General features: G+C 35.8%; 4 protein-coding genes across 4 annotated transcripts; 1 reads left to right on the top strand and 3 right to left on the bottom strand.

Moving 5' to 3' along the window:
- Positions 1-543: 543 nt before the first annotated feature.
- LOC116117249 (pyruvate dehydrogenase E1 component subunit alpha-3, chloroplastic-like) lies at positions 544-2,967 on the top strand. The gene is made up of 3 exons (XM_031403285.1): positions 544-1,096; positions 1,196-1,976; positions 2,518-2,967. The coding sequence occupies exons 1-3, from the start codon at positions 875-877 to the stop codon at positions 2,793-2,795; spliced, it is 1,281 nt and encodes a 426-aa protein (XP_031259145.1). The 5' UTR covers positions 544-874; the 3' UTR covers positions 2,796-2,967.
- A 779-nt stretch (positions 2,968-3,746) lies between these two features.
- On the bottom strand, positions 3,747-6,748 carry LOC116117195. The gene is made up of 6 exons (XM_031403224.1): positions 6,411-6,748; positions 5,944-6,100; positions 5,624-5,800; positions 5,434-5,517; positions 4,715-4,796; positions 3,747-4,454 (listed from the first exon to the last, which is right to left on the bottom strand). Exons 1-6 carry the CDS (start codon positions 6,746-6,748, stop codon positions 4,012-4,014), a joined length of 1,281 nt encoding a protein of 426 aa, XP_031259084.1. The 3' UTR covers positions 3,747-4,011.
- Positions 6,749-9,243: 2,495 nt separating this feature from the next.
- Positions 9,244-12,008, bottom strand: LOC116117200 (beta-1,6-galactosyltransferase GALT31A). Its single transcript, XM_031403229.1, has 10 exons — positions 11,937-12,008; positions 11,793-11,854; positions 11,407-11,618; positions 11,244-11,307; positions 11,073-11,145; positions 10,491-10,611; positions 10,305-10,392; positions 10,088-10,213; positions 9,791-9,900; positions 9,244-9,690 (listed from the first exon to the last, which is right to left on the bottom strand). Coding segments are annotated over exons 2-10 (945 nt in total). The 5' UTR covers positions 11,795-11,854; positions 11,937-12,008; the 3' UTR covers positions 9,244-9,541.
- Positions 12,009-12,497: 489 nt separating this feature from the next.
- On the bottom strand, positions 12,498-17,030 carry LOC116117257 (beta-1,6-galactosyltransferase GALT31A-like). Its single transcript, XM_031403294.1, has 11 exons — positions 16,665-17,030; positions 14,930-15,032; positions 14,786-14,847; positions 14,400-14,611; positions 14,236-14,299; positions 14,065-14,137; positions 13,483-13,603; positions 13,297-13,384; positions 13,080-13,205; positions 12,783-12,892; positions 12,498-12,682 (listed from the first exon to the last, which is right to left on the bottom strand). Exons 1-11 carry the CDS (start codon positions 16,766-16,768, stop codon positions 12,534-12,536), a joined length of 1,212 nt encoding a protein of 403 aa, XP_031259154.1. The 5' UTR covers positions 16,769-17,030; the 3' UTR covers positions 12,498-12,533.
- Between the last annotated feature and the right edge of the window lie 1,418 nt (positions 17,031-18,448).

Raw genomic sequence — 18,448 nt, 5'->3', positions numbered from 1 at the left:
AAAAGTATGTAGGTGAGAAAGTGTCATTAAAACATTATTTGGGTGAAAAAAAATTGTTAAACTCTTAAAAAACGATCTTCTTAATCACGTTTCAATCAATAATAAAATCAATTATTATGTGAAGAATTAAGTAGTAGTTATCGTAAAATTTAAAGAAAAATAATGTTAGTCTTACTCTCATTTCTCTTACTTACTCATGTTAATCTCCCTTCTTACTCCATTTTCTCTCTTCTTACACCCACCTACCACTACCACGTGAGTGAGTAAGAGAAATGAGTAAAAAGGGGGAACCACGTGAGTGAGTAAGAGAAATGAGTAAAAAGGGAGAGTAAAGCTAGCATTACTTAAATTTAAAAGAGTAATACTACATATACATTATTTTCATATAATATTTCTCATACAACATTATGTAATAAGATATGATTGGTTAATTTAAAGTTAAAATTAAATTTTTATCTAATCGTATCTTGTCACATAATATTATATAAGAAATATTATATGAGAATGATGTATGTGTAGTATTATTCAATTTAAAATATCAACCTAACGACAATGCAGACTGCAGAGGCAAATTTTTAGTAGCTTTTGGGCTTAAGTCTTAGTTCAAAGTAAAGTTGGGCCGGCTAAAAAGAATTTAGCCCTGCCCAGATTGGGTAACGTAAAGAGTCACTATGCGTAGTGTTGTTCAACAATCATAAATTCGTCGGTTAGATGACTTGGCACTCGGCTTCTCTTTGTGTAGGCGGTCATTACTGTGCTTCTTTTTCTTGCATTCTCCGCCCCTCCCTCCCGCTTTATACGCTCTTTCTACTCTCTTTCTCTTACACATTCCCCTCGTTATCAATCTCAATTCTCTCTTCTTTCTTCTACAAGCATGTCTTCCACTTTTTCTTCTTCAATCAACACCATAACACCCCGCTCTTTTACTAATAATAATCCTTCACTCACTCCTTTTCTGGGATCCGCCCGCAACCTCCGTTTCAATCCTCTTACTAACTCTACTTTACCTCTTCCAAGACTTCGCCAATCCAACATCTTTGCTGTATCTGATGTTAAGCAAAAACATCTTAACTCTTCTCCATCTGTTGGCAATCTGGTAACTAATCACCAACGATGTTTTAATTTATCTTTAAGTTTTTTTTTTGTTTCTTCTCTTTTTTGTATTAATACATATTTTGTTATTTTGTGTTTGTAGTTAATAACTAAGGAGGAAGGTTTGGAGCTCTGTGAAGACATGGTTTTGGGCAGAACTTTTGAAGACATGTGTGCCCAGATGTACTACAGAGGCAAAATGTTTGGCTTTGTTCATTTATACAATGGCCAAGAAGCTGTGTCCACTGGTTTCATCAAACTGTTGACTAAAAAAGACACTGTCGTTAGTACTTACAGAGACCACGTTCATGCCTTAAGTAAAGGAGTGCCTGCTCGTGAAGTGATGAGTGAGCTCTTTGGCAGGACCACTGGCTGTGTTAGAGGCCAAGGTGGGTCCATGCACATGTTCTCTAAAGAACATAATTTGATTGGTGGATTTGCATTCATTGGTGAAGGGATTCCTGTTGCCACTGGTGCTGCATTTACTTCGAAGTATAAACGAGAGGCCTTGAAACAGACTAATTGTGATGATGTCACAGTTGCCTTCTTTGGAGATGGTACTTGTAACAATGGACAGTTTTATGAGTGTTTAAATATGGCGGCATTGTGGAAATTGCCTATTGTGTTTGTGGTGGAGAACAACTTGTGGGCAATTGGGATGTCGCATTTGAGAGCAACCTCTGATCCTGAGATATGGAAGAAAGGGCCTGCCTTTGGAATGCCAGGTGTTCATGTAGATGGAATGGATGTCTTGAAGGTGAGAGAAGTAGCTAAAGAGGCCATTGAGAGAGCTAGGAGAGGGGATGGACCCACTTTGGTTGAATGTGAGACTTACAGGTTTAGAGGACACTCTTTGGCTGATCCTGATGAGCTTCGTGATCCTTGTGAGTCTTCAATTTTCGTTGACTTGGTTTTATTCATCATCATCTTTGTTGAAATAAATGTGTTTATACTGTTTTAGGGGTTTACTTGCGTATTTATTCTTTATTATTGTTGTGTCTATATTCTATTGGTTTTGTCCTGCACTTCATAGAAATGCACTAAGACATGGTATTGGAGTTGTGAACACGACTGTTGCTTTCAATCAATATGAACCTTGGGCAATTTTGTAGCTTGATTCTAATTGAATATCGGTTACAAGAATTTTTGACAAAGCTCCAGTTTAAATTTGTTATTTCTTGCACATATTCAAAGTTTTGAAATTTCTCTGCCCTGAATGTATGTGTTTATAGGCATATCATCCTTTTACATGTATATTTTAGCTTAATATACATAAAGTAGTTGATGATATTAAATGTATAAATTAATATCCATGCTAAATCATTTGGTCTTACAATTTAGGACTATGTCGAATTCACGATGGTGTCACCTTTTCCCTTTCTAGTCCTGCCTGCTTACTAAATCTGTTGTATTACTGTTTTTCAGCTGAGAAGGCTCACTATGCTGCTAGAGATCCCCTCACAGCTTTAAAGAAGTACATGATTGAGAGCAAACTGGCCAGTGAAGCTGAATTAAAAGCCATAGAGAAGAAGATCGATGAGCTGGTTGAGGACTCTGTGGAATTTGCAGATGCAAGCCCACATCCACCTAGAAGTCAGCTATTGGAAAATGTTTTTGCTGACCCAAAAGGCTTTGGAATTGGCCCTGATGGAAAGTACAGATGTGAGGATCCCAAATTTACAGAAGGAACCGCCCATGTCTAGTTTATATGTAATGGTCAGAAGTCCTTTCAATTGTAGTCATTGTTTCCTGCTTATTATAATTTTCATTTTACTGCATCCTCCGGATACTTGTGCTGTACTTCTAATTTTCATTTTAATAAGCCTCCAATATTATCCTGTAACAAATCCTGGCTTTTGTTCTTTGATTGTATCTTTTTGTTTGAACTTGTTATAAAATAGAATCCATAATTATATCAAACTAAAAACATAAAACTACCTGGTAATTCTCATATCTTGTTTAATTTCTCTTCTTCTTCCGGGTTGGTTGGGAGCTAGGCTTTACTTTAAAATTATCGCCTTAAAACAAGGTTAAGACCAGAACCAGATGAGCACCCTTAGCAGAAACATTCACTATGCAATTGATTTGACTTTGAAACCTGCTAACCTATGCACGGGGAGAGAAGATCAATTACTTGATCTGAAGAGTGAAGACTACAAAAGGCTTCAGAATACTGCAATTAGACGCAACTCCTGTACATCTGAGAAGCATGATTATACAAAAGCAAGCAGGCATGGTTGGGAACCAAGAAAATGTTAAGCAACATAAAGCATAATGCTAATGTCTCTGTGTTATGGGTAACAAAAAACAGCTTCCCAGGAATATGTCGAAAGAGATTACGCATGAACCTAGATCAACCTGGATTACAGCAACTTTAGTGTCCAATCAATGATACCTATTATTCCTTTATATTATGATTTATTATCTATCACTTCGAGCAGGCCAAGAAATTAATTTAACCGAATCCCCTCAATGAGCAACTATTAAACAGAGAATTCTGCACCTTTGCTTATTTTACAAAATTGTTAAATAAGTCCGCATGATTATCACGGAAAAGATATACTGCAAAAAGGAAGTTGCTTCTTTATGCCTGATTTGTTCTTCATATCATCATGCAATGAAGAAATAAAATAGATATACAAACAGTGCAACAATGGAAAAAGTAAAGAAACATGAATATGCTTGTTATTCCTGCAGCACCAGATCCTTTGTTGACAAATTAAAAAGAATACACTGTAAGATCTTTTTACCCTCTTCTATCTGAAGCTGCTAAGCAGGTCAAACATATTAAAAAAAGAATACAACTTTCTACTCTTTCACAAGGATGGGCAAGTGCGGGGAATCATCATTGCAATTTCTCGCTTCACCGCAGCAGCAACTTGGCCGGCATCTCTAAAATTATGCAAAAAACTCTGTGATTCACAACCTCCTTCCAATTTTTGCAAACCTTCTGGCTACTCCAAATATAACTGCCTTAGTCAAGAGTCCTCGATCAAGACTACAAGCAAGGGCAATTGCCCCACCAACAACTAAAAGCTTAGGTATGTTCCTTCCTACTGGTTTCTTAGATGAATCTAACATTTCATCCTCTGATGAATTATTAGTGCAACTGTCTAAGGATCTTAGGTAGTCTGCACTGACTTTGGTGTTGATCTGGGCCATGAAAGCACAACGTGAGAGTGAGGCTGCAGATGCTCTTTCCTTCAGATATGCACGCAAGCCGGGGTCAATCTTCTTGACAGCTCCCCACATACCCTGTCGGACGCCAAGCTTTGCAATTTCCCATGGGATACCCATGTCTTCATGATGGAATAGTAAGACCTCACATGCAGTCAGCTGGCCATCCCCCCTCCCTGATTCAACTGGTTCACATCCACATTTGTACTTATTAGACATTGATTGTTCATTAAAAGACAGTGTATTAGAAATTTTCTACCACTTGTCCACAATTTTTTAGAGAAATTTTAGATGATTTTTCCCTTTTTTCACCCGTGCTAGGGGACCAATACAATTTCTTCTCTTTATTGAAGGAAATTGAAGGCATATTAGTGGCGTTCTATGTCTGTAACACAAAAAACCATAGAGAACTTCTAACTGAAATACATTATAAGACAACAGTTACCTGCACGAATGCACCAACTTGAATAGTACAAATCCACACGTCTGGGTTTGTTATGCCTTGGCACAGAGGGGAAGGGTACTCCCTAAAACATGGATAAACAGCAGACAGGTCATTTACGGAACAACGTACATCAACAAAACAGAGACAGCAAATTTGATGGAAAAAACAGTTATAAAAATCAATCCCTACTGAAACTAGCGCAAAGGGAACTGAATACTAAAGCTGTGACTGCAGAATAACACACACAACTAAGACTGGTAAAACCAGTTCCTAATACGTATCTATTTAGATGGGAGGAAGAATAAGTGGAGATAAATTGAGACAGAAGCACTAATAAGAAACTGAGACAACAGCTGTCAGAAAAAAAACTCCATACTTGGGAAGTCATGTAGCAAGATATGGCTTCTTAAATACGCCACTTTTGTTTGACTAAATATGTCCTAATTAAAAGCTCCAACCACAATAAAATCCTAAAATTATCGGTGGATACACTTGTAAGTAAATATTGAAACCTTGTTGTGTGTACACAGAAGAGCCAGATAATCACATAATCAATAGCTAGATAAACAGGAAGAAGCAAAAATGAAGTAGATGAAGAAGCTGGGATGAAGTAGATGCTGATCTCTTACTAGAGGGAAAAAGTAAATTGGATGGTTTTTTTTCACTTCCTAAACCAATTTTAGCTCAAAGATAGTATAGAAATTTCCCATTTCTCATACCTTTGTTACACAGTAGTATGATCGTCCAGACTCCCAAATCCGACGGCCTATAATGTATTCTCTGTCACTACAAAAGAAGGGAAACTGTACCACAAAAAAATATTTTAATATCAGCCAACACAACTAAGACATCTCATGCACAAGAAGGAGAAAAGGAGACTATATATAGAAGAAAGAAAAAATTCCTGACCTTGCGCACCCATTGGACTACCATCGTTCCAGTAGTGGGGCACTCCTCCAAAGTAGAGGCATGTACAAGCATGTCATCCCACTTTAACCGAAATTCATCATCCCAAAAGAAATCCCTCACCATCTCAGGAGTGGCATCCTCAAAGATGGTACTGCTTCGATATTGTGGAGGGCCAGTCTAGTAAATCAATCAAAAACGATATAATCAATCACAAAAATCTGAGCACGGAGAGTAATTAATAGTTCACCTTCATTTATGAATGCATTCGTTCAACGAAACCAAATACCCAAATTGACACAATTTCAAGAAATGAGAGCTACCTCAGGATCTCTCCGCCAAGCTTCATATCGCATAGTCTGTGTAGAACGATTCATCATGTGTATCCAAGAAGGCCCTCCATCTTTCACCTCAACAAGCCGACATAAATGCTCTAAATCATCCTCTGTCACTAGCACTGAGTTTTGCCTCTGCGACGAACTGAAGAAACAAAGTCAATTGGTAAGTAATGTCCCAAATTGTAATCTAAATCCTACTCTCACTTCATCTTTAATAATCATAATTCCTATCGTATCATACACAAAAATGAAATGGTTCTATAGACTAAACAAACAAACAAATAAAAGGAAACGAAGCTAAAGCATTTCCATATTATAAGACTTAATAATCTTATTCCGTCCCCAAATTGTAATCTTTACCGTATCATGGGACCATAATTTGCTTTAAAAATATATATATACAGCAAAAGGGAGCCATAAAATTACGGAGAATTGAATAAAAGGATACAAACCTGCAATCAGGATTGATGGTAGATTGGTTATTGAAAGCGTCCGTTTGGAGTCCATCATCAGAAACCCCGGACATGCAAGTGGGCAACTGAAACTTCAAAAAGTTGAGGCTGGGAATGGAAGCCAAACCAATAGAAGATGAATTCGAATCCTTGGAAAGTGAAGCATCCACCAAATCTCTACAACCCAGATTGACCCATTTCGGCTTCCACGCCCAGCCAACCAATACCCCAACAATCACAGCAATCCACAAAGGTGCGATAAACATTATCAACTCTCTTAAAACATCACCCATGGTGGGTTTGTTAAAAATCTCCCATAAAACCGAAGTCAAACCCATGCTATTTATTATATTTAATAAACCGAAGGATAAGGAATATACAAATAGGAAGAGACACCCAGAAAACCCTCGATTGAATCGAAGTAGTAGCGTGAGCACAGCGTTCTTCTTCGAGGGTTTGAAAGAGATAAGAGAGAAAGATAACCCTAACAACAGAAAGGCTTAATAATAAGAAAAACAAAAAAAAAAAAAAAATGAATAAAGAAACAAGAGATATGGGGAGGTACAGAAGAGAAGCGTAGCAGAGCAAAGAAACACAAGATTATACGGATAAGGATTGTGAGATTAGCGGTAGAAAATCGTCTTCTTCGGATAACCGTAGGGCCAGAAGCAGAGTGTATAGTTTGGTTTTATTATGATGATAGTAATATATAATATAATATGAAAAGATTTTGTTTAACTAGTGTATGTGAAAATGTGGCTTAGACTTAGAGATTGATGTCTAATATCGCGTGGTGCTCAGATCTACAATGACAACTTCTCTCTATTGTCTTTTATATATATGCTGTGGTCTCTGTTCTGTGGTCGCCGCGTTCTCCTCCTCTCGTTTTTCACGTTTTCTCAGTTCTCACTATGAATTTTTTTTTTACTTCTTATATTTGTACTCCGTCCACCACCAGCCTGTAGTTATTTTTTTTCCACAGTTCCTCTTTATTATTTTCTTCATTCACATAAATATTTTCATGGGTATTGACTTAAGAGTTTTAAAGTATAAAATTATCAATATAATATGAAGAGGAATGAAAAATAAGATGAAGAAAGAAGCCTTCAACATTCAAATTCAAACCCCATACGAGTTTAATTTAAAACTCCACCTACTACTATTAGATTGACTCAAATACTTTAACGCGGAGAGGATTAATTAGTTGTGATAACCTCTTCTTAACTAAACTAATTAGACAATTGAGTTGACTGTTCAAGCTTGGACCCCTATAGTCATATTATTGAATAAAAAGGTCAAATTACTCAAATAATATTCAACAAGAGGAAAATTTCAACGATTTTGATTTAGAAATATTTCTGTAACTTATAAATATGTGACTTTTTCTGGGTTTCATGTTGTCAAACCAACAGGCTTTATTTTCACGGTTTCTTTTTGGGTAAAATACTTATATGTATTGAAAACTATCACGTTCATTGTAGTATGTGGCCAGAAATAATTGCAATCTAGTCTCCCTTATATTTTGGCATTTAAAACTTGCGTATTTGTGAGTTAAGGTGGACAAGTTCAAAAGAATTGCTATTGGTTTACGTAAAATGGGGATTACTTTCATCAGTTTACTTCAACAAACTCCCTTTCAAATAGCCTCTTTTGCTAAAACACACCCATCAAGGTGGAAATCATGACTCGTATGAAGCACATGGTGCTTTTGTTTGATTGTCCATGGATTCTATCCATAAAGACTAGATAAACAAAACACCCACATGGGTTTTTCTTTTTTTAATTGAGCAATGAATATGGTAGAGCCTAAACTTTCTGGTGACAAGCTGCTGATCTTCTGCAAGCTCGCGTGCATATGAACAATGAAATGGTGTGCTAAACTAGTGGTCCAGAAACCAACAGGGGATTGTTTAATTAGGTGGCTCAAGTAATGCTCATAAACTGGACCGACCACTAATGAAATTATTTATTCATTAACTACATGTTTTCGTCATGTATTTTCTGTTTGTGGTATGCACTCGGTGTTCTCTTTCTAAACAAGAACATTGATCTAGCTTTTTCTTTGACTTCAGAGAGAGAAAGAGAGTTATATCCATGAATTAACAATAATTTCTTAACTAATGTGAAATGGGGTCGATGGGAAGCTTCAAAAAGCTTTAATAAAAAAGGACTTGTATCAAATAGAGGGCCTGTTTCTAGATGACGGTGAAGAGAAGAGGGGTCTACTTTTGGAGTTTTACCTGAAACATGGTCCACTTTTATATGTTATCAACATCATTTTCAATCTTTCATAATTCATTGAGATGATCTGTTTGGTTAGAATCTGTGTCTTTTTCTCAAAATTCCGGCTGCTATACTGATCTCAGACCCGTCCCACTCTCATTTATTTCTCCATCAAATATGTTAACATGTTTTACATGTTGGCTTTGCCTTGGACTACTTTGTTGAGTACAAGTTTTAATGAGATTGCATCAATTCTTTTGGCACAATTTAACTCCTCGGTGTATATTACATTACATGCTTAAAATGTTTAGGCCCTTTTTACTGTAAACTGTTGATTTCATAGCACAAAAAAGTTGAAAATTACCCTTCAGACGGGCTTCCAAACAGCGTTGATGAGATACAGAAACACCCACATCCACATAATGGTTGTCAAAGTTTGCCAGAATTTGATTACTTCTTGATTATCATACATAAATAATTTCTCAATTAAAGTGCTTGATCCATTGTGCAGTCACACACGGCTGATATCTAGGTTCGTCTAGAGTATGAGGTAGAAGGTCCATGTAGTTTTCATAAACCAACCATTAGACAGCGGATAACGATAATGAACAAGATTTTATGTATGCATTGGCTGAAAGCTAAATGTGACTAATTACATCGGAAAACATTTGCCAACTTTTCTTGATATCGCGGTTATGAAAATTAAAAACTGTAAACCTTGAAACTATAAGATTTTCATCATTTTTTTTTTTTTTTTTCCTGAAATGAGAATCCATATGTGCAGTAAATTAATTTAATCATGTACACTGTCCCGAGGCATTAATAAGCAAAAATCGGGCAGATGGTGTTGTCTGAACCATGGCTTTGATCAAACATACACAAATATGTTACAAACCAGCGGGGAGGCTTCAGAAACTGGTATGCCAGATAGCTTCATCGCCCTCCCCACAGCGCTGGTGTACCTCCTCCATTCTCTCTACAGACTTGCAGATGCCACTGCAGGTCCAGTCAAATGAAGCAGCACAAGGATTCCCTGCTTGAGCCTTCCATTCACAATCTAAAAACCAAAAAGAAAACATTAATATGATCAGACAACTTAAAAACAAGAAAAAGAACTTTAGCATAAATAAACCAGAGAAAATTAGCAGGTATCTTACCAGGGGCAGTCCCACAACAAAGGCTTCGGTCATCAATGTGCTCAACATCAAGACCAATAAACCAAGATCCCAAAGACACGTCTTCATTTGCATATTTATGGAGTATATGCCTAAAAGTGAAGTCATAAATAATTAATAATAAGAGAAAAAAAAAAAAAAAAAAAAAACAACCAATTTATAGAGAATACACCAAGAATCCACAGACATTTTTATCACATAGCTATAAAGTACATGCCTAGAGAGTAAAGCATAAACAATTAATAGTGGCTCCAGTAATAAGAACAGACTGATGCTAACCGGTTTACAGAAATGTAGGTGGCCAAATCTTTGGAGATTGCATATATTTGTCCTGTCGCATGCCTAAAATACTTATTTCCCTCCTCACCAAATTTCCAATATTCTGGTTCATGGTACTTGACCCCTCTACATATTATACCCAAATGTATATCAGATAAATAATATCTTTAAGGGATGACCAGAAAGAATTCACAAAATTGAAAATTTGACTCCTTACTTTTGAGCCAGGACAGGTCCGGATTTCATACAACCAATATAAACACGGGGTTTTGACCTATGTCGTGCCAATGTAGAACCAACCATGCCTGTTAAATGTTCAAAATAATTTGCTGAACATGAAATCAAACTATTCATGCTCTTTTCTAAGTTGAGAAGAAGATTTTAAAAATACAGATACACTAACCCAGATTCACATGCACATCATCATCAACTTTTATGTAGAAGTCAGCATCCCACTTAGCAACAGCTGTTGAAAAGTATAATTGGGTTTTCGATGACAGTTCGTGATAACCTTCTATATGATTCTGCAAAAAGAATAATAGTAACTCTGTATAAGTTTTATGAGTGTCTCATAGTTTGGTCTTATCACTTTGAAAAAGCACAAAAATGTTTTACACTAGATCTTGTTTTAATTTGAAACATCAATCTGACAATTTTTCCCAGTTTTTGAGGCTGAATTGGCTAAAATTACAACCAAAACCATTTTCCATCTACTAATGTCATTTCAATTTGTTTTCTAATAGTGATTAGCTTCTTGACCAAATTAAAAATGCTTTTTCTTCCCTTTGGATGATGAAAAGATTGTTGTAATCATGTAATGAAACAAGAACTACCAAATCAGAAGGGGGCTTGGAGGAGCAGGTTAAGGTGGTGAGGGTGACTAATTTAATGGTTTTAATGATCTTTATTGTGTATACTATATAGCATGCCTTGTGAATAGAGATAAGGCTCAACCAGGCACCCAGAATCTAAAAAGTAAACATACCAGTCGTAGGAAATCCTTATGCTGCTCATCCTCTGCATCAATAGCACGATCCAAAACACCACCTGGAGTTGCACTGACGACCACAGAAATTAACTATAATATTTCATCCAAACTATCATTATGAGGTAAGCTAACAGTATAACAAGCATTTGCAATGTCAAGCAAACCAACCTGTGTCCTATAACAAACCGCATTATTATTCCCTTCTCTTGCTCCAACTTCTTTAATTCCTCTCCTAACAAAAATAGCCAATAAAGATTGTATTTAATATCTAATTTCAGCAACTACTAATGATATGTACATGTGGAGAACAGTTAATAATTCTGTATTAAACCTTTAGGCATCCAAGTTTCTCTAATTGAATCTCTTCGCTTTCTACTGCTGAATGCAGTAATGACTCCCATAACAAAGAAAACCTTCTGGCGTTCCTTTAATTTTTCATTTCCTGATTTTGTAACTGCTGGAGATCCTTCCTCATTATCACCTTTGGCAGCCCTAGCGGCTGCCAGTTGCATCTCCAACGAGGAGATTGTTTTGTCCAATGTCCTGAAAGATGTATCAAATGAACCATCTTAGACTTAACGATAAATTTTATGTACCCAGCCTCACCTGGGGGTTTCAGTTCAAAGTTTGAAAACGATTACAAACAAAGTATTGATAGAAGTAGAAAAGTGATCCAAAATCCTTTAATGTAACTAGTCAGCAGGATAATAAACTTACATGATAACATCATGAGTTTGAGAAACTTGAGAAAGAATGTCCCCTGCCTGGACAGAAGCATCCTGTAGTAACATACACAAATTATGAAAATGTGTTACTAATACTCAGTTTAGCTTATGATAACGAGGATAAACTTGTACTTGCCTTCTTCTCACAATTAACTGTTGGGTGCAGTAATTCTGAATGATGCTTCTTTAAAGATGAAGCCTCGTCATCCCTTTTGATTGGATCAGGAACAGCCCAAAATCTATCAAATAGGTATAAGTAACTTGTTAGTGGAAATACATATAGAAAGGTAATAATGCTAGTAAACTAAGATCACATAAATGGAAAAGGAGTAACCGCTAGTGTGTAATGGTGTGTGGCTAATCAGAACATTTAACTTTAAATGACTTTTTATGCTATAGTCAAATACTAGGGATTTGAACAAGCAAGAATGACATGTCTGGCACAAGTTGGCATTATATTGAATTGTTCATCGGAAACAGAACTACTCTGTTCATATCATTCATTGTGATTCTACACCCGAATAGTTCTTTTTCTTTCTATGGACTGCATAAATCTTTATCTTGTAGTCCAGAAAATGGTGTTACCAGACTTTGAATCCATATGTGCAGTAAATTAATTTAATCATGTACACTGTCCCGAGGCATTAATAAGCAAAAATCGGGCAGATGGTGTTGTCTGAACCATGGCTATGATCAAACATACACAAATATGTTACAAACCAGCGGGGAGGCTTCAGAAACTGGTATGCCAGATAGCTTCATCGCCCTCCCCACAGCGCTGGTGTACCTCCTCCATTCTCTCTACAGACTTGCAGATGCCACTGCAGGTCCAGTCAAATGAAGCAGCACAAGGATTCCCTGCTTGAGCCTTCCATTCACAATCTAAAAACCAAAAAGAAAACATTAATATGATCAGACAACTTAAAAACAAGAAAAAGAACTTTAGCATAAATAAACCAGAGAAAATTAGCAGGTATCTTACCAGGGGCAGTCCCACAACAAAGGCTTCGGTCATCAATGTGCTCAACATCAAGACCAATAAACCAAGATCCCAAAGACACGTCTTCATTTGCATATTTATGGAGTATATGCCTAAAAGTGAAGTCATAAATAATTAATAATAAGAGAAAAAAAAAAAAAAAAAAAAAACAACCAATTTATAGAGAATACACCAAGAATCCACAGACATTTTTATCACATAGCTATAAAGTACATGCCTAGAGAGTAAAGCATAAACAATTAATAGTGGCTCCAGTAATAAGAACAGACTGATGCTAACCGGTTTACAGAAATGTAGGTGGCCAAATCTTTGGAGATTGCATATATTTGTCCTGTCGCATGCCTAAAATACTTATTTCCCTCCTCACCAAATTTCCAATATTCTGGTTCATGGTACTTGACCCCTCTACATATTATACCCAAATGTATATCAGATAAATAATATCTTTAAGGGATGACCAGAAAGAATTCACAAAATTGAAAATTTGACTCCTTACTTTTGAGCCAGGACAGGTCCGGATTTCATACAACCAATATAAACACGGGGTTTTGACCTATGTCGTGCCAATGTAGAACCAACCATGCCTGTTAAATGTTCAAAATAATTTGCTGAACATGAAATCAAACTATTCATGCTCTTTTCTAAGTTGAGAAGAAGATTTTAAAAATACAGATACACTAACCCAGATTCACATGCACATCATCATCAACTTTTATGTAGAAGTCAGCATCCCACTTAGCAACAGCTGTTGAAAAGTATAATTGGGTTTTCGATGACAGTTCGTGATAACCTTCTATATGATTCTGCAAAAAGAATAATAGTAACTCTGTATAAGTTTTATGAGTGTCTCATAGTTTGGTCTTATCACTTTGAAAAAGCACAAAAATGTTTTACACTAGATCTTGTTTTAATTTGAAACATCAATCTGACAATTTTTCCCAGTTTTTGAGGCTGAATTGGCTAAAATTACAACCAAAACCATTTTCCATCTACTAATGTCATTTCAATTTGTTTTCTAATAGTGATTAGCTTCTTGACCAAATTAAAAATGCTTTTTCTTCCCTTTGGATGATGAAAAGATTGTTGTAATCATGTAATGAAACAAGAACTACCAAATCAGAAGGGGGCTTGGAGGAGCAGGTTAAGGTGGTGAGGGTGACTAATTTAATGGTTTTAATGATCTTTATTGTGTATACTATATAGCATGCCTTGTGAATAGAGATAAGGCTCAACCAGGCACCCAGAATCTAAAAAGTAAACATACCAGTCGTAGGAAATCCTTATGCTGCTCATCCTCTGCATCAATAGCACGATCCAAAACACCACCTGGAGTTGCACTGACGACCACAGAAATTAACTATAATATTTCATCCAAACTATCATTATGAGGTAAGCTAACAGTATAACAAGCATTTGCAATGTCAAGCAAACCAACCTGTGTCCTATAACAAACCGCATTATTATTCCCTTCTCTTTCTCCAACTTCTTTAATTCCTCTCCTAACAAAAATAGCCAATAAAGATTGTATTTAATATCTAATTTCAGTAACTACTAATAAATATGTACATGTGGAGAACAGTTAATAATTCTGTATTAAACCTTTAGGCATCCAAGTTTCTCTAATTGAATCTCTTCGCTTTCTACTGCTGAATGCAGTAATGACTCCCATAACAAAGAAAACCTTCTGGCGTTCCTTTAATTTTTCATTTCCTGATTTTGTAACTGCTGGAGATCCTTCCTCATTATCACCTTTGGCAGCCCTAGCGGCTGCCAGTTGCATCTCCAACGAGGAGATTGTTTTGTCCAATGTCCTGAAAGATGTATCAAATGAACCATCTTAGACTTAACGATAAATTTTATGTACCCAGCCTCACCTGGGGGTTTCAGTTCAAAGTTTGAAAAGGATTACAAATAAAGTATTGATAGAAGTAGAAAAGTGATCCAAAATCCTTTAATGTAACTAGTCAGCAGGATAATAAACTTACATGATAACATCATGAGTTTGAGAAACTTGAGAAAGAATGTCCCCTGCCTGGACAGAAGCATCCTGTAGTAACATACACAAATTATGAAAATGTGTTACTAATACTCAGTTTAGCTTATGATAACGAGGATAAACTTGTACTTGCCTTCTTCTCACAATTAACTGTTGGGTGCAGTAATTCTGAATGATGCTTCTTTAAAGATGAAGCCTCGTCATCCCTTTTGATTGGATCAGGAACAGCCCAAAATCTATCAAATAGGTATAAGTAACTTGTTAGTGGAAATACATATAGAAAGGTAATAATGCTAGTAAACTAAGATCACATAAATGGAAAAGGAGTAACCGCTAGTGTGTAATGGTGTGTGGCCAATCAGAACATTTAACTTTAAATGACTTTTTATGCTATAGTCAAATACTGGGGATTTGAACAAGCAAGAATGACATGTTTGGCACAAGTTGGCATTATCTTGAATTGTTCATCGGAAACAGAACTACTCTGTTCATATCATTCATTGTGATTCTATACCCGAATAGTTCTTTTTCGTTCTATGGACTGCATAAATCTTTATCTTGTAGTCCAGAAAATGGTGTTACCAGACTCCAAAATGAATACACTTATCTTTTTTTTTTTGGGTTTATAAAGACTCTACTTTCATTAAAAAAAAATATTGTTTTCTAAGACAATACAGAAATCCTTCATCAAGGACATCAGCATAGCACCTGTTCATCAGCTATGGAACTTAGTTTCTCAATAATTGATTCAAGTATCAGAAATTTGACAGGCCAATATGTTTCTCTGGCGATTCTGATTTTGTTAACATTTTCTCTTAACGTGCTTTATTTAGTATCAAATGAATTCATCAATATAATTTGGTCACTTATCAAATAACAATGGCTACAGTTTCTACCATCAACTTGAATAAGGAAGCACTTGCGCTGATATAATAGATTGTCATCTTCAACTCCATTAAAAACTTCAGTCGAAAATGGCCTGGGGAATATGGTCAGCAAATGTACACTAATCTCATATCACATTCATCTTCATAGCCAAGTTATGTATAAGATCCAGAAAACCCCCAATGACAGTTAGATTCCTTCCTAGAGATACATACCCTATATTCAAGCAAATCTCTTCAGTTAGTTGCCATTAGCTTATAGATCATCGTAATGGCTATCCATTCTGAAGCTATAACACAAGTTTCACTCACATTTGCAAGGCCATCAGTAGGGTTTTGAACTCCCTACAATTTAACCAATGCTTCACCAAATTAATGGGGTAGGCCACTTGAATCCTTATTATTGGTGAAGCTCCAACCGGAGCAACATCCCCTGCTCAGATCATGAAATTAATTTTCTAAGGTAATGCGGCAAACAAATCCCCCACATTGGATAATTACAAACTAAATGAGAAAAATCTCTCAGTGTCCAAAGCCTGTATCACAATATCCATGAAATCACACCACCAGAATAAATGAATCGTCCAAATCTAGTACCAATCAACCCCAGAGGTCTCACTCCAACTATTCCCATTGTTTAACAATTCATGTATCTTCGTATGAGAGATAGAGAGAGTAACTTAAAACAAAGTTATTAACACAGAACAACAAAGTCCCAATTTTGAACACCGACTTAAAGTCCAGAAGAGAAAACAAGGCCAAACTATTAGGAACTATTGCATTTTGCTCGTGAATCTGTATCAGACAACCAGAGATTCTCCAGTACATCCAAAAAAGAACAGGAATAAAATTGTTGAAAAAGAAAAGCAACAGGCAGCAAAAAATAAAGCAACAGTATTGAAAGGTATTAAAGCTAATCTAAGAGGTGATCAGCAAAAGACAAGATCTTGAGCATTGAGAAGAGAGAGAAATAAAGAAAAGAACCTGTTGATAACAAGAACACCCAAGAAGAAACTAGCAAAGCAGAGAAGAGAAACCCATCTGGTTGAAACTCCATTAGCTACCTTTTGAGGTCTGTTAAAACCCATTTCAATGTATCAAATAATAAAAGCTTCAACTTTAAGGAAGCTGGCGCTTCTGCCTCTTACTTTTCTTAAAAACTTGAGAGTTACAAAGAGAAAACAAGCGACCCCATTAGATTAAGATTAGAGAAAAGGAAAGCATGGAGAAGTACATCAACGAAATAATGCCTGAAACAGACTTTCATTTCAATTTGTGTTTAAAGTAAAATAATGTGGAGATGGATTTGCTTTCTCAAATCAAAACCACCCCAAGAATGGGCCTTCTGTAATTATGTTCCACTTCATGTTTTGTGACAGACAAAATCTTAAAATAATGTAATGCCTAAAGGCTAAAGCCACAGACAACACACTAACTACCCATAATGCCCCTATGATATATATATATATATATATTTTTTTTTGGAAACAAAAGATGCTGCACGAGAAATACAAACTTTACGAGATAAACAAGATGAAGAACGTTTAATGAATAAGTTATTATAGGAAGTTCACAAAAACAAGTTATGGATAAAATGGGAGGAGGTGGCTTGTGTTATCAAATTAGTGAGTAGCTGAACCTGTCAACTGCCTGATGAATATCTTGTTTAATGCCTCTGGTTAGGTGGTGAGTGTTTTTATAAGCAAATAGTAGTGGATAGGTTGTAAGGTTTAACGTTTTTGTGTGATGGTTTTCCATTTGCTTTCAGGATTTAACTTGCTACTCCCCACAGACCCAGAACCCACTAGAGAAGCCATTATATTTCCTCACCTTCACCCAATTCAACTCTCTGTCTACTTATTCAAATTGGGGGGGGCTCGATGTGTTTAGTGTGTACTATAAATTTTGGCATTTTATAATGTCAATCTTTGGTTTTTTTGTATAAAACTTGAGTTCTAATGTTGGACAGCCAAGCTCAGAAGTCGTTGATAAAATTGTTTTTATATTGATTACAGAAACCAAGAAGGAAGCAGTGGTTGAAGGAGCAAGTTTGATGAGCATGTTTGGATTGGACAACTAAAAATACCTCCAAAACTGAAACATTGCGCCAATTACTTACTCAACGTCATTGTAACTTGTTGCAAGTCATTTGGACGTTTGAGTGTTGAATATATTATATGAGTAAACATGGTTAGTGTAGATTAAGGATTATTATTTATTAAAGAGAAGCTTTACAAAAAGTAGAAATGGACTTTCTCAGCATAAAGAAGGGTAATTGGGTCCGTATATATATATATATATATAAGGTAACAGTGATATTTAGATTCAAATAAAATGCAGTAAAATAGAGATAAAGGAGGGGATAAAAGGGCCATTTGAAGGTGACAGGGTGTCAACACGAAGAGACAGGAGGTAAATGGTAATGTGAGCAGCGCATGAGTAACAGTTGCAGATAGAAGACAAGGCATCGTGATGGGGATTCAGATTGAGATTCCACAATTCCTTTTAATATGTATGTGTATCTATATGTGTATTTGTATGTGTATGTGTATGCGTATACATATGATTCATAATCATAAAATGGTTCTTTTTCTGAAAGCTTAGGGTGTTTTTTGTTTTAATATTTTATACTCTATTCCCAATTCTATCCTCAAAATACATGTTTAATTATTTAAAAAATACTATTTTATTTTTAATTACTTTTAGACCCTTTAAGTTTATTAATTTAATTAAACACCATTAGAAAAAAAATTTTAAAATTAACAAAA

This window comes from Pistacia vera, unplaced genomic scaffold (genome assembly GCF_008641045.1).
Source record: "Pistacia vera cultivar Batoury unplaced genomic scaffold, PisVer_v2 Contig800, whole genome shotgun sequence".
Lineage (NCBI taxonomy): Eukaryota > Viridiplantae > Streptophyta > Magnoliopsida > Sapindales > Anacardiaceae > Pistacia > Pistacia vera.
Note: the sequence above shows the minus strand (reverse complement) of the source record. Positions and strands in the feature narration are given on the sequence as shown.

Excerpts from the sequence above, each read along its gene's own strand:
- LOC116117195 (XM_031403224.1), bottom strand. The coding sequence starts at position 6,748 with ATGGGTTTGACTTCGGTTTTATGGGAGATTTTTAACAAACCCACCATG. Across the intron at positions 5,801-5,943 it reads CTTGGCGGAGAGATCCTGAG|ACTGGCCCTCCACAATATCG; the intron begins GTAGCTCTCATT and ends TTGATTTACTAG. Across the intron at positions 4,455-4,714 it reads AAGTTGGTGCATTCGTGCAG|TTGAATCAGGGAGGGGGGAT; the intron begins GTAACTGTTGTC and ends GATGTGAACCAG.
- LOC116117249 (XM_031403285.1), top strand. The coding sequence starts at position 875 with ATGTCTTCCACTTTTTCTTCTTCAATCAACACCATAACACCCCGCTCT. Across the intron at positions 1,097-1,195 it reads CTCCATCTGTTGGCAATCTG|TTAATAACTAAGGAGGAAGG; the intron begins GTAACTAATCAC and ends TTGTGTTTGTAG. Across the intron at positions 1,977-2,517 it reads TGATGAGCTTCGTGATCCTT|CTGAGAAGGCTCACTATGCT; the intron begins GTGAGTCTTCAA and ends ACTGTTTTTCAG.
- LOC116117257 (XM_031403294.1), bottom strand. The coding sequence starts at position 16,768 with ATGGGTTTTAACAGACCTCAAAAGGTAGCTAATGGAGTTTCAACCAGA. Across the intron at positions 13,385-13,482 it reads TGATGTGCATGTGAATCTGG|GCATGGTTGGTTCTACATTG; the intron begins GTTAGTGTATCT and ends AACATTTAACAG. Across the intron at positions 12,683-12,782 it reads TTGTTGTGGGACTGCCCCTG|ATTGTGAATGGAAGGCTCAA; the intron begins GTAAGATACCTG and ends TTTGGTTTTTAG.
- LOC116117200 (XM_031403229.1), bottom strand. Across the intron at positions 10,612-11,072 it reads ATAAGGATTTCCTACGACTG|AATCATATAGAAGGTTATCA; the intron begins GTATGTTTACTT and ends TTCTTTTTGCAG. Across the intron at positions 9,691-9,790 it reads TTGTTGTGGGACTGCCCCTG|ATTGTGAATGGAAGGCTCAA; the intron begins GTAAGATACCTG and ends TTTGGTTTTTAG.